At 47.6% G+C, this 15,706-nt stretch overlaps 1 protein-coding gene across 1 annotated transcript in view; it reads right to left on the reverse strand.

The window, feature by feature from the left end:
* Positions 1-15,706, reverse strand: part of PAPPA (pappalysin 1) — a 235,406-nt gene that overhangs the window by 189,209 nt on the left and 30,491 nt on the right. The window contains exon 2 of the mRNA XM_019731188.3: positions 12,877-13,939. Coding sequence (XP_019586747.3) covers positions 12,877-13,939 — 1,063 coding nt within the window. The remainder of the gene's footprint in view (positions 1-12,876; positions 13,940-15,706) is intronic.

A 15,706-nucleotide genomic window follows, 5' to 3' on the forward strand; every position in this document is an offset into this window, starting at 1 on the left:
AGACCCAATCAAAGATCAGTTGAAAAATCAATCATTCTTTCATTCATTTATTGAATAAGTCTTTGTTTCATTACCTCTCCTTTTCCCATCTACCCTTCCTCCCTTTCTGCCTGCCTTCATTTTCTCCTTCCTTCCTAACTCCTTTCCTCCCTGCACGTGATTCATTCAGTCTTTTCCTCTTTCATTCACCAACATTTATTGAGATGCTCTCACATACCATGCTTTAAGCTAGAAACTGGGCGTACCAATATAAAAGAGAAACAATTTTCACTACCAAAGAGCTAGCAGTTTTATGAAAGAAGTCAGACAAATAATCAGATGATCATCGCATAATGTGCTAATACTAATAAAACCTACTATTTGGGGAGTTTACTACATACTGGCTCTGTGGAAGTACTTTTTAAATATTATTTCTTTGAAGCTTTACAAACGCTCTATGTATTAAGTATGAGTATCCCCAATGTACAGGGGAAGAAACCAGGGATCAGTGAAGTGACACCATTTTTCCAAAGTTCCTCCTTCCACAGATCGCTGTCAGAGGTGAGAGATGGCCCTTAGTCTGTGGGTCACTGTAGACCATCTGCTTCACCATTGCCTCTTACCTTCTCTTACAATATGTCTTATGATAGAAGGGGTACTGAAGGTGATGGCAGCACAGAGTCACGACACTTCCCTAGCTGAAGGTGGGTAAGATATCATTGCAGTTTTCACATGAAGGATAAACCTTGATTGGATATTGGAACAAACACAGGAGACAGAGAAAATGGCAGAAGCTCCAGAAAGCCAAGAGGCATGAAAGAGGGAGAAGAGTGAGACACTGCAAGTCCTCTGGTGTGACTGCAAAGTTGAAAACATGGGAGCCACTCCGCAAGATGAGGCTGGAGGGGTTGGCAGTGGCCACACTGTCTGCCAGCTTATGGGACGGAGTGCCCTGAAAGCTCCTAGCAGACCCTGGCAGATTTCACGGGAGAGGAAATGATCTAGTTGATGTTTTCCAAAGAGTTTTCCTTCCTTTCTGGAGGAATGTGAAAGATGAACCAGAGGAGGGAAGAAAGTGGATAAGAAGGCATTGGCAGTGGATTGCAGAAGAGGGGGTGGGTCCGAGACTATCTAAGTAGAGAGGTATTTATGCATGGGAAACAATTTGATGCTGAGGGGGGGTGGGAGTGAGAGGAGGTGAAACGATGGGCCTGGCTTCTGACCTGGTCTCCTGGAGTATTTCTCCTTTATCAGTCTCAGATTCTACACCTCCATGCCTCACCCCCTTGTTGCTGTGCTAAACTGGAGGGTCAGCAGGCGAGTTGTCTCCTGGGGCTGTGCCCTCCGCTGAGTCACATGGACGATCAACTCTTAGGAAAATCACTGTCTGCGGCTCTTTGCTGGGTAGGATCACAGTGAGACCAGGAGATGGGTGGCATGAGGAATCCTGATGATGTGGATGCGGGGAGGGGAGCTGCTGATTTATAGAAGCAGGTTGGGCCAGTGGAGAGGTTCTCAGACCTTTGGATCATTTTAAGATATTGAAGTGGAAGTCGCGATTTTGAACTTGGACAAATAAATGAAGCATTTGAAGATGACCCCCCCACACACACGCACACACCACTTATGACATCCCTCATATAATACAACAAAGGGTACTACAGCAGTGCTCCACAGGAAAGAATAAGATCATCTCAGAAGAAAGGACACTAATTTAAAATGAATATGCTTTACTAGGAACTACTCAGCTCCTGTCTTTCTCATTTGCCTTTTTGCAAGTGGCTTTTAGGGATAGCTGTGGCAGAAGGCAAAGCGTCAGAACACCTGGTTCTTGGCAAGCTCAGCTACGCTCACTTGGTGAATATGACTCACCCTTCAGGACTCAAACTAGAAGTGCCTCTGACCCCTAAGAAGTCAAGTGCCCATCCTCTGTGTTTCCTCAGCACCTTGAAGTTCTCCATGAAGCACTTACCTAACTAGCTGCTTATCTACCTACAGGAAATGTCACGAGGGCAGAATCACACCTATCTTGTGAATGTTCATTGTTGTGCTCCCAGCACCTAGAACTGTGCCTGCGCGTAGTGGGGGTACACACACACACACACACACACACACACACACACACACACACACAATGTCCAATGATCAGTCACTTCCTAAGATCTCTGTTTGGGGTTCTACAATCTCTGCCTTGATAGTCCCAGAGTCTCAGAATTTACTAGTTTTCAGGGAAGCCCTTAAGCATGAAAAAATCCTGATAAGTAAAGAAAAGCAACAATTGAAGTACAATGGTGTGTGGAAAGTACCAGAACAGTCATGCGACTATCTCACGTCACACTACTGCTTTCACGAGAGAAGCACATACAGTTCCAGGGCCCGCAGCTATCTCTTCCCACCACCTCACTTTCTTCTTGGAGGATCAAAACCACAATTGATAAATAATACAACTGACCACATTGAGTAAAATATTCACAGATCACCGACAGCCCTGTGGTTTGTGTTACACTTGAAGCACAATTAAATAAAGACAAATCACCGCTATTTCATAAGTTGTAGCAGCCACAGTGTTCGAGGTACAGGCGGTGTTTCACTAGACTGTGTAGTTTGGCTACTGTGTAGTTAGCCATGAAAACCATGTAACTGATGTGAAGACTGTGAACAATATTATGTTTGGGAAGGATAAAGCAAGAATTACAACATCATCACCAATAGCTTCAATATGGCAACTTCAAGATTTTAGTCTGGACTGGAGGCCCATACAAATCACCTAACCTTAGGCAAATAACCGAATGATCTGAAGTTAGAACTACACAGCCATTACGGTAAATCTAGACCTCTCTGGACGACCTTGAACAAGTCTAATAACTTCCCCAAATTTGGGTTTCTCCTGAGGTTAAAAAAGAGATAGCTCTCCAAGGATCTTGTGACACAGAGTTAAAGCATGGGGAAATGGTGCTTGCTGGAAAGCATGACACTGTATGTCAGGCTCTTACAAGTAGAATTAAATTCAAATTGATTTTTGGAAAGGGGATGCCACATTCAGGGCCTGAGGGCCCTGAATAAATAAAATAGTAGACACACAGACTGCTTGAGATGGAGGACCGTCATTAGGTCACTGCTGGGACTTCAGTAACGAGAGTAGGATTTTTTTTCAACTTGTCATAGAGTATCACTGTTCCTTCACTGCTATTCCAATGCATCATTTGCAATTAAGATACAGGGGCTGGTTAATACTTTGAAGGCAAGAATGTCTCTTATTTCCCTGATGTCCCCACTGTCAGTGTGGGGCATTATTTGTACCTTATCAATAGTAAGCTCCCCATTTGTTCTCTAGCCCTGTACCCACAAACCCTGTAACCAGGGTTATTCTAGTGTCTGATTTGAAAACATCTGAATAGGAAGAGATCTTGGAAATACTCTACCCAAACTGTCCCATTTTACAGATGAAGGATTTGAAGTAAAAGAAGTGACTGACTCCATGTTGGCTAAGAAGTTACTGGAACTATCTAGTCACTTCCTTCCTCATGTTGTGCCAAGCCACAGGCAAACTGTGTTTTTCTCCCATGAATCCTCATGGGAAATAGCTCTCATGTCTGCTTTCCACCCTCTGTAAGATTTTGAGATAGTTCGTGCTTTTTGGAAGTTGTAGCCACCATTGCCCTCTGTGGCCGTAAAAATAGTTCAGTAGCCAGAAGTCAAGCTCAAGGCTAAGTCCAACTGCAGTTGGCCGTTTGAACTTTTAAAAGGCTGCAATCACAAACATCGGAAGTTTGCAATAGTGACAACAAATCCCCTCCGCTTCCATCCTTCATCACCAGGGCACCAAAACAAACTAGAACACGGCAAAAAAGAAAGAGAAGCAAAGAGGGAAGGAAAAAGACAGAGAAATGCCCCTCCCCCCCCAAAAAAAAACCAACAACAACAAAATGGGGGCATCGGAGCTTGTTCGACTTAAGCAAACAAACCCAAGAGCAAAACACACTGCTGTTCACACACTAGTTTTGTGTTTCCAGAAAGTAAGAGTGAAGGTTCCCTCTCAGGAGGTGGAAAATTGGCCCGCTGTGAGTTTGAAGATGCAAGCTGAGCTGTGATCAATTTAGGGAAATATGGTTTACTGAAACAAAATGTACTGGTGTCTGTCCTCTGAACCCTCCCTCACACCCGCACCACTTTGTTTCCTAACCTGAAAGGGCGTCTGATCGAGAGCGCTGAGGCTGTCCTGAGTGGTGAGTGTCACCAGTGGATGAAGAAAGGCAAATGAGCGTGCTGACTATGCAAAACCCCGGGTGGAAAAAAACCCAGCTGCCTCCTGTGGAGGCCCTCGAAAGGGCACTGAGTGCTCCCATCTGTCCAGGGAGCTAGCGATGGAAACACACATCTAGGAAAGGGGTGAGAGAGGGAGCGCTTCAGATCCCGGCAAGCCGGGGGGCCTCTCTGGCTGTCCCCCCAAAAAGGTTCCAATTTGCATCTGTAAACTGAGAGATCCAGTGTGCTGTGGCAAGAGTCTCGGCCAGGAGGGAGTTTGTTCCACCCCTTACATTGCTCAGGACGGCCCTGAGCATGTTAGGGCACCCTCCTCCCCTTACACATGCGTGAACCACTCAGTGAGCCCCATCCAGGGATCCCAAACGTAACTTTGCTTTTTCTTGGAAAGGTATAAACCTCAGTGTGGTGCGCTGCCTATCTCGAGGAAATGGATATTTTAGCATTTAATATGTGCAGGGCTTTTGGAGTAAAGAAACTCTTTTAAAAATGAAATCTGGCCGGACCAAACTAAAAGGGCTCTTGGTAGTAAAGAGTGATTAGGTCTTCTCTAACCCCCATGCCAGTCCTGAGGTTCTAGTGAGGGGACTAAGGGTCAAGAGGGGGCTGGGAATTAAGGGCTCTATATGGAAGATTTCCTGCAGATGGAAAATCCCCAAACAACCACCGCTGTTATTTGGAGAGTTCACTCAGCGCAGGGTGCTACTCTAAAGGGTTGACTGTGCATTATTTCATTGAATCCTCTAAACCCCCAATGCTATAGACTGTTACTTTTAACCCTGATTTTACAGAGCAGAAAAGTTGCCCCTTTTGATAAAGGAAGAGACTTGTTCAAGGTCACAGAACTGTGGAGGACCTTGATTCAAATATGCTCTGACTGCTTCCAAAGGTTACAGTCTTACGTACTTGCTGGACTGTTCTGGTCCTCCAGTGCTTCTCACAGGTCACTGCTCTGAGCTCCGTATTCACGTCACCGACAGGGGCCACGAGCAGTTCTCCTGCTCTGCATTCACCCCTCTATTCTGCTCTCAAAGAGCAAAGTCACATATACACAAGGGTCACAGGTGGGACCTGTGAGTAAACATGGGCTTTGTTCAGAAGAAAAGTATGAAGGAAACCCAGACTGATTCCAAGAGAATGGGACCGGTGGACAAGTGTGGCTGGTGTGTGTGTTCGTGCATCTACACTCAGGCAGGCCTGTGGGCTGGAGATAGTTGAAAAATCTAGGAACTTCGACCAAATTGGCATACCACCCATTATGACCAATCCCAACACAGCCTGGGATTGTTCCATGAGGAAATATGTCCTGTAACACAGTTAGACATTTGGGCTATTTTCAAAATAAACTAGTGTGCAAGCTCAATGAGCTTGATATAAGTTATGTGGTCTTTATTTAAAAAGGCCAATTCTGTGGCCAGTCCTTAAAAAAAAAAAAAAAAAAAGTTAGTATTTTAAGAATGAAAGTCATCTGGATAAATGCTCTCAGTGTGTGTACTGGTTTTATCCAGGCCTCCGTTTCGACGCTGCAGGAAGGCATCTCTGAAAAACAGTGCTGACAAGGAGGAATCCACGTGTGTACTCGAGAAGGGAGGGAGCGTTTCTCCAGCACCTATTGTGTGCCAGACCCTGTGCCACTTAAGTTTCCTGTCATGTCCCAGGAGAGCTGTTCTCACCCAATTTTTATAGATGACAAACCAGTGACTCTTAGTGAGGACTGGGCCAAGGTCAGTCAGCGAATGAACAGTGGATGCAAGATTCAACCCCTGGTCAGTCTCCAACACACATCATTTTTCTACTATACCAGGCCTGACTCCTGTTATTGTTTTAATGACTATTAGTCACGTTAAATAAACTCTGATATTCTGATTATAAAATTCCAAGCTATTTTTCTTACATGATGACTGGAAAAGAATGAATAAAGTTACTGAAAAAAAATATATAACAATGCGCTCTTTCATCTGCAGGCTGGTTAACTCTTCCCAGAACTCTTTCTGGGATATTATTTTATGTGACCTTCAAGGCGGTGTGATCCAGGCGGTCAGATGTTATTATTATTCCCTTTTGGAAGATATGGAAATGGACGCACAGGCAGATCAACAGACTTGCCCAAGATTGCATAGCTAAGAAGCTACCGAGCCATAACTAGACTCCATTTCCCCTGCATGACGTCCCACGCACACTCATCCCTTTCTCATGCTTTCCCTACATAGCCCCCAATCCCTTTGCTCTCACCCACCTCTTTTCTATCACGACAAAGCCAACTAATGCTGCAAGACTGTACGCCTTCACCACCAGAAAACCTTTCCTAATTTCTCCAAAGCACAGGGAGCCTGCCTTTTCTCAGAGTGCAGGGAAGCTTTATCATCTGTGTGGTTCATTTGTAAATTAATCATCTTGCCATCTCTTGAATGACAAGTAAGCAAAGGTCATTAAACCACAGCTTACAAGCACTTTCAGGACAGAGATTACATCTTAGATCCCTAGGGCATTGATCACAGTGCCTCGGATATTGAAGTATCTTAACAGAATAGGGATGATGGGTAAGAACGCGACCATACTAAATAGAATTTGTCTACGCTTCATATGGCCAGCTTGTGAGATACCAGGACAAAGTAGAGGGGCTGAAATGCCTTGGGACTACAACATGAGACTCTGGGTCTGGCTCTCAGCTCAGCCCACTCTCGTTGTGAGGCCTGGGTCAGTGTTTGCCTCTCTTGGGAGCCCAGTCTCCTCGTCCACAGCAAGAGGGGGTTGGACCACTCCAGTGCCCCTTTCAGCTCAGAGTCCCTGAGTCCACACACCTTTTCTAGATTTGGAGACATCGTGGGTGAAAGAAATGTATGTTCCCTGAAATCACCCCAGAAAAGAAGTGAGAGACCCCAGTGAATGAAGGTGAACCATTGAATGGAGTCTGGTAAGGGGCAGGGGAAGAGGCTGAGGGGAAACTACAGAGGCCCGCAGAGGGGTCAGGGAGGCTGCCTCACTGTACCCTTGCCAAAGACTTCCCGCGATGTCAACCAGGGTCCAATTAATCAATCAGTCAGTCAATCAGGCAATCAATCAAAACATGGCAATGGGAATACCCTTGTTACATTAAAAATAATAATAAAGCGAAGACAAAGAAAATGTTGGCTCCAACAGTATATAAGGGGAGTCTCTTTTTTTTCCATCTGCCCCATTCCACATGAATAGATATTCATGGACAAAGGTGAAATAACCTAATGGTGCCAGAGCTGGCAGACTGGGGCGGGGGGGAAGGTCCAAACAGGAAGTTGGTGGGTTTATTGCAACATCTTGCAGTGGGGTACATACAGACTAAAATGCCAAGTGCCCCGGGGTGGCGTGCTTCTGGGGATTTCTATCAGTACCCAGGTTTTCCATTTTATTTATAAAAAGGCATGTGAAGCACATTCTGACTTATTTGTAGACATTGCTGACAGCTGCAGATGAAGTTCTGCCTACCTGGCTCATCTCCACCACAGTAGAGAATGGCCAAAGAGCATCGGAATGTCTGTTTCTGACTGACCAGTCTGATGGAAAGACCATTACTGCTCACACAGACCGTTCCTCCTGGCTGACACAGGGGTCCTTTCACATCGGTGATTGCAATGGCCTCTTTACTTGTCTGTCTTTCTCCACGAGATGCTGAGCTCCCAACGGGCAGGGACTGGGCTGGCACAGAGGGAGCATTCAACAAATATTTACTGAGAGAAGGAAAAAAGAAACGGAGGGAGGGAGGGAAGGAGGAAAGAAGGAAATGAAGAAAGAAAGGGAGGAAATAAGAAAAGAAGGAAATAAAGTAAGGGAGAGAGGCAAGGAGGAAGGGTTTAGCCTGATACTAGAGTTTTCCATGGGATGAACTACACCTTCCTCTGCCTCTCGTCTGCACCCAGCCATGCTATGGGACTCTGTATTCTCCAAGCCCTTCCTCACCCCCTCCCCCTCCCCATTCTCACGCGGTACCCTCTGCATGGACTGGCTTTCTCTGTGTTTGGGACGTGTTCCGTTTGCTTACCCACATCCACTGCCCACCCCTCTCCACCCTGCTCTGTGATCTTGAGAGGCTGGCCTCTTTGAGTTGCTTTGGCTTGTGGTTACCAGTCTGGTTCCCCAATGGGAAGCACTGGCAGGAGACTAGAAGGCAGGGAGAAGTGATGTATAGAATTTAATCTTCTGGCTCCCGTCTGACCAGCGGGTCATAGATTGGCTACTCCTCTCTATGGAGAGTCACAGGTGCCAGGAAGCTCCTCTCCACACAGCCACTCTCTTGGGGTTCCATAACCACTCCCCCCCTCTTGCCTCTACAGGCCAAGGATAGAAACGGCTCCCCCAGATTGCTGACCCTGGCCTTGCCGGTTGTCCTAAACCCTGCCTACACTGTTGCAAATAGCTTCTCCTTCAAAATAGGCCCTCCTTCAATGCTCCTTAATTGTTCTTTCCAAATGCGCCATCTGTTTCCCACCAGGACCCTGATTGGTGCAGACTGCATCTCTGTCTCTCAATGCACTGCCAGTTCCGCGACACGTACTTAGATCACGCCTGCTCCAGCCAACTTACCTTGTTTTCCCAGAAGAATAAATCTCTGCTTTCTAGGTCTCCTGCCCCACTGTGTGCCACTAAAACCACAGATCAGAGTTTCTTATGTTTGAATATGACTCCCTTACTTAAGTGGAAGGCCCCTCAATGGTGAGAAAAGTGTCCTACTCATTTCAACACCCCCAGTGAATAGCAGGGAGGCCGGGAGGGGTAGACGTGCCCAATAAATGCCCATTAAACAGGACAGAAACAGTCACCATTTGGTTTCCTAAAATTATTTGGAACAAGGTATCGTCAAAAAGTTGGGCTGTGTACTGCTCACTTCCAAGTCCATCAAGGCTGCCTTTCCCACCATTGCTGTAATCCTGGCTACCGCCTCAAGGTGCGTGCCTCAGGTGAGGGGGGGCTCACTTCCCTACAGAGAAGCACTCCCCTGGAAGGACCATTCTGATTAGGGATGACATTATCTGTTACTCAATTCAAAGCTGCCTCCTGTGGTTGCCACACGCCGGTCCCAGCCACGGCTTAGAAACCATATTGAATAACTCTGCCCCCTTTTCCACAGGACATGCTTTCTGATACTTGGAAGTGCATGTGCCATGGTCCTGTGGTCACAGCCCTGTGAGAATTTTCTCACCTAGCCAAACATTTTCAAATGATTATACGATAAGGCTCCTGGCCCCCTCACTGTCTGTCCCAGTACCCCCCTCGGTGCACACCTCAATTCGCTGTCCTTATCACAGCCTCTTACTCACTGCCAATGTCGCTCTAATATAATAGTGCTTCAATGACTCACAGAAAGATTCTCTTCCCAAATGACTCATTCAGGACTTCATAATCCCAAGCTCTTGAGGACAGCAGGCAAAGAATAGAGCGAGGACAGAATGTGAGGGGTAGGTACCGGTGGCCTGCAAGGATGCCAGGGCAGTGCTGGGAAGCTGTGCCACAGCGGACAACCAGGATGCAGAAATCGAGAGCACCCCTAACCCTAGTATGGCCCTAAGGGACTGGGTGAGATTTGTCCGCAGTGTCCCTCTAGGGAAGGGAAGGATTTTGGACCTAGTGATCTCCAAAGATGTTTCTAGGCCTGACATTTGATACCACTTTGATCTGCAGTCTTAGATCTGCTGGGGCTGGGTGCTCTCCTACAACGTAAGAATTCTTGAGAACACGGACTAAAGAGCCCAAGGTTTATTAGGTAAAGCATGAGTTTAAATGAGTTCAAAGAAATGGCACTTCTCTGATGGCATCTGTCAATGTGCCTGCTGCATTGCTGGTGGATCTTATTTTACTCAAGACACTTTTATAGAACTCTGACACTGCTTCCCCACGCTCACAGTATTTCATTTTATATCCATTCATTGTTGCTGCATATTATAAAGGTGTTGGTTTGCAACATTTAGGGGGAGGGGGGAAACCTGGTACTTCACCAGAGATTGAAAACGAGTAATTTAAATATTATCTTTACCGCCTTTACCCATTAAAAAAGAAAAAGAGAGAGAATGGAGAGAGACAAAGAAAGAGAGAGACAAACACCCTGGGTGACAGTTAAGTTCAGCTCTTTATTAAAGATCGCCTAGATAATGTTAATCGAATGTTCACTGCTTCTATCACAGGTGCCTCTCTTCTTTCCTTTTTTCTCTCATTTCTTCCTCCTCCACTTCCTCCCCCTCCTTTTTTTTTCTTTCAATTCAAAAAGCAAATACTTCTCTACAAAGTTTCACAGGTTTCTCTCTGCACACAGGAGAGCTGATGCTGCCAGAATGCTGTCACCCCCAGCCCCGTGAGGAGATGACACGTTGCCCAGTGGGGCTTACCCAGGGCACACGACTTTCCCAGCCAGCAAACAAACAGGCCCTGGCGTGAGTGGTCACAGCACTGGCCCAGGGCCACTCACAGACATGCTGGGCATGCAGCCCCATGACTTAGAGAAGAGGGAGGCCACTGGAGCCTGCCAGCTCTGTCTGCTGATAGCGAGGTATTTCGCCTCTGGGGCCCCCAGCCCCTCCACATCAGCACAGCGCCCTGCCCCAAAAGCCAGCTGCCCTCGGTCCTGACCCAATCATACTCAGCAGTTTCCCCCCAAGGCTTTACGAAAGCCACCCTGACTGTCACTCCTGTCCTTTAACTCTGCCTCTTACTGTGCCTTCAACTTAAAAATACCCTCCTTCAGTGACAGCATTGGAGTCAACAGACCTGGGTTCAAATCCGAGCTCTCCATTTGTTAGCTGAGTGACCTTAGGTTAATCCCTTCATCATTCCGAAGCCTGCATTTCCTTCAGCAAAATAGAAGTCCGGGTACCCATCTTCCCGGCACTTGGTAGGTGCTGAATAAACACGTGTTGCATGAATGGATGGATGAATGAATGAATGACAAATGGGTGAATGACTTCCAGCCATTCGTCCTCTGCCATGCCCAGGCTGCGTGGGCACGTAGGTAACTGCTGGGAGTCTAGTTCAGCAGAACACATACGAGTGCTGCATTAACCTCGGAAAACCTGCATTTGTGACTTAACCGAATGACTTTCCTGACCCATGACCTTGGCAGAGTCATTTTACTCTCGAAGGCCCTCTATTTCCCTGTCCATCAAATGCAAATATTAACCCCTATCTTGTCTTTGTGCCAAATTCTGTCAAAGACCAAATGAGATTAGAGATGAAAGGGCATTGTGACCTGGAAGGAACTGGCCACACACCAAGGCTTCTTCCCCCATGGGCTGTTCATGTGTCTCAGCCAAGGTGAGAGTCCAGGGGCCCGCCTGGTGCCAGGAAGCTGAGCTGACGTGCTTTCTGGCTTGCTGCCAGGCATGACATTCTCTTGCCAGCATCGTCATTCCTTTGCACATAGGTATTTTGTCTGTGCAGGGGAGGCCCTTGCTCTTTTGAGAGACACATAAAGAGAAGAGTCAGCAGAAAAGCTGCAGAGGTCTGCAAATATGCTCAGGCTATCAGCAAATCCAGGGTCCGATGTGTTGGACAGAATGGAAAAGTTCAGTGTGAAACTGGGACATCAGAAAAATGGATGTGAACTGTCTCTCTGGCTCGGAAGTCGTTCCTCCAGGTCCCACATCGAATACACATCACCCATGGGTCCCCCCCTTGGAGCTCCTGGTTAGAGTTGACAACACAAGGCAGAGGCTACGAGAGACATTAGACAGAAGACCCCCCTTTATACCCTCTTCTCAGCAGGACACGAGAAGCTCCTCTGCCTCCAGGGTGTTCCATTCTTCCCCAACCCAATCTCTGAGGTCCGAATTGTACCAAAGCTCGCCCCGAGGTACTCAAACTGCAATTCAGTCCTTTTTCTCTTTGATCTCCCATGGCACTCCCTTTACACAGCACACGCTACCTTTCATTATACAAATAATGACAAACACACTTATTGAGAATTAATTGTCTGCTAGCCACTATGAGACTGTGCTTTATATGCCTTCTCTCACTCTCAACCCTCCGAGCAGCTTGACAAAACAGGTACCACGATTATTACTATTTTACACATGGGGAAATAGCATCTAAGAGGTCACAAAGTGAGGAACTAGGATCCCTGAGAGCTGAACCCAGGCTGTCCGACCCCAGGTGGCCCCAGCTTTACCTGCTCTGTCTAACAGACCACATTGCTTCACCCAGTATGGTAGTTGCTAGCCCCACGCGGCCACTGTGTACTTGAATTGGAGTAAGTGTGGCTCAGAAACTGGATTTTAAATTGTATTTAATCTCAACTAATTTTTAATGTACACAGTGAAACGTGGCTAGGGACTACGTATTGGATGGCACAACTCTGACCCACTCTACCACATACATTTCAACAGCTGCTTGTTCTCTGCTCTTGCCACCCAATTTAGACTCTGAGGTCCTCGAGAAAACAGGGTTCTGAGTTTTCCTTCTCAGCTCAGAGTAGGCACTCAATAAACATGATTGTGATGAATTATGCTTGCATATGGTCCCCGTGATTACGTGAGTAACAGACTGGCCTCAGTCACGACGCTACTGTGTAAACTGGGAAATTCCCGAAACCCTTATGGGCCTCAGGTGACTTGCCTATAAAACGGGGGACAAGTTCAGCTCTGAACCGGGCATCATCTGCCCAACAGGTCTTACCTGTGTGGAGAGTCGGGATCGAAGCAAGTCTTGGTGACGTCGGTGATGTCGGGGTCACAGCACTCTCCGCCGTCAAAGTTGAAGCGCTCGTAGTTACAGTCCATGTCGCACACCCCATTCTGCTGCTTCTTCATGAAGGCGGGGTGGCGCAGGTGGCGGCAGTCCCCCCCGTCGTGGCCAGTCAGCGTGTGGTTGCACTCGGGGTCGCAGTTCTCGTCCCCGATCTTGCCGATGTCGCAGTTGGCCAGGACGAGGCGGCGGCGCAGGGAAGAGTTGTTCACCTCCAGCACCTCCAGCTCCCAGGAGATGTTGTAGTGCTTGAAGGCCTCGGCCAGCTGGCGGTGCTGCACGTCGATCTGCTGGCGGCTCACGGTGGGGTTCTCGTGGCCGTCATCGTGCAGGTTGACCACACGGTAACGCACCACCTTGGGCCGGCGGAAACGCGGCAGCTGGTTGTAGCTGGCGATGACTTCAGCGTTGTCACACAGCGTCTGCCCACACAGAGGGGGCTCCAAGCTCGTGTCCAGCAGGAAGCTGTGGGCAGCGCTGAATTCCACTTGAGGGCTGTTGCCGTCCTTCATGGGGGACCAGGTGCGCTTCATATTGTCCCAGTTCTCCTGGAGGAGGAGCTGAGGTACAGGCGCGTGGAGGCCATGCGTCTCCATGTCCAGCAGCACCTCCCGCTGCGTCCTGGCCACCTTCCACAGACTGAAGCGCTCGATGTAGCCCCGGTAGTTGTGAGTCAGGGTGCTGCCTCCCAGCATGAGCACCTTACACTTCTGGGTCAGCGGGCTGAAGATGCCACCCACCTGTTCCCCAGAGGTGGCCACCTGGGCACCATTCACATAGAGCTTCATCAGCCGCCCATCATAGGTGGCAGCCAGGTATACCCACTGGCCTGGCAGGTAGCTGCGGTGGGCACTGATGGTGGTCACTTGCCGGGCCCGGTCTGTCTTCAATGAGAAGAAGTAGCGCGGGTCTCTGTTGCCTTGGTCACTGACGGTGTGAATGCCCACGACCCATCCTCGGTCACGAGAGGTATAAGAACATTTGTCATACAGCCCTAGATGGCCCCAAAAGAGAAAGATGAATAAATAAAGGATGGAAGAAGAGGGGTAAAATATTTCTCTCCAATACATTTCTACCAGGATGTCTAGACCCAAGTCTTCACACTGTGCTCTGTGGGATCCTGGCAGTTACTGAAGGGGCCTCGGGGACCACCCTGAGGGCAAGGCGAAGGCTAGAGGACCTGAGGGGACAGTGAGTTGGGTTTGCGGGGAGGGGCTTCTTACCACAACTGTAACCCAAGCAGTTTCACTTTTATTTGCTTTGAATATGGAGCATAGAAAAACAAGTTGTTGTTTGAAGAATCAGTACTTGAACTAAACAAAATACCACCTCCACCAATGATGGTAATTGAAATCTGAAAACCTTTGATTTTGCAAAGCTGTGAAACGGGGAAGAAGACTTTCTAATGAAGCGGGTATTTTAAGTGTAGGATGATACAGGTGAGAGAGAAACAGAGGGAGATAGCAGTGAATAGAAGCTGTTCCTTTAGCAGAACCATAGCTTTGAGTGTACATCAGCCGTTAGTGGTCATCAGATGACCCGTGGTGGTGATTCGTCGGGAAAGTTGGCCTGAAGAAGCGAGCATCAAGCAAAGCTAACCCTCTGTCTCTAACAGGAGTCCTGGCAAGCCCTGACAGTCAGTCCCAAAGTAAGGCAGGCATGCTGAATATCTGAGCTGGAAAGGTTTTTAAAGACCACCGCTTTCAACTCCTTCCCTTGACAAGGGAGAGAGTTGAGATCCAGAGAATGGAAGGCATTTGTCAGGTCACATAAAGTCATTGACAAATTTCCTGAGACCCAATTCAGTTTGTTTTTCTCTAACACTAAAGCTAATATTAAAAAAAGACAAAAGAAACACACACACACACACACACACACACACACACACAAACCCCCAGCAGTCTCTTAACATAAACAGATGTTGGGGACTCCTGCATAATAGCTAATAATAAGTAAAAACTACCAAACAACTAATGGCAGGTCAAGCATTGTGCTAAGGTCTGTGTGTGCATTAATTCATTTAATCCATGTAACATCCCCAAGGTGGTGACATTAAGTTTACAGGGGAGGAAATGGAAATTAAAGAAGGTAAAGAGATGGGTTTACAGTCAACTGGTTGGTGAGTGGTTCTGGATCCATCACACCCTCATATTCACTGTCCTCTGCACTGACGCTACACATCACCCTCTCCCTCATCAGTGCCACTATGGATCAGGATTACACCATCTGCCTGGGGGCGTCACAAGTTTTAGTTGGGTGTTTGGGAAAGTTCCAAGCCAGACTTCTCTACACTTACCCTGGGAACCCCAGGAAGTCACTTAGCAGATTCTCTTTGGATCCAATTATCTTTACACTCACCAACCCCTACTCCCCAGCCTTTGTGGTATATACCCAGTGTCCTTGGCACAGACAGGTCGTTGGACGGGGAAGGGGACTTTCTACCTAAGAGTGTATTTTAGCTCTCAGATGATGCATCAGGCCAGGTGGGAGGAGAATGAGACGGCTACGAGGATGAATAAAAGATGCCATTTACAAGGACGGCCCCTACGTTCAGCTGAGAATTGTCGCAGTCACAGTAACTTTGAGTGTGCGTCTGCCATGAGCACTCATCAAATGATCATGGAGAGCTTCCCGAAAAATCAATAGAGGAGGCCCACATCGTCTTTACTCCTTTGTGGGCACCAGGGCCCCGGAATTTGTGTCCATCTCTCTGTTAGCAGCTGACGTGGAGGGCAGTTTGGGTCAGGCACTTAAGTCTGCC

The sequence above is a fragment of the Rhinolophus sinicus genome, chromosome 16, assembly GCF_057876585.1.
Source record: "Rhinolophus sinicus isolate RSI-liver-muscle chromosome 16, RSI-T2T, whole genome shotgun sequence".
NCBI classification, from domain to species: Eukaryota; Metazoa; Chordata; class Mammalia; order Chiroptera; family Rhinolophidae; genus Rhinolophus; species Rhinolophus sinicus.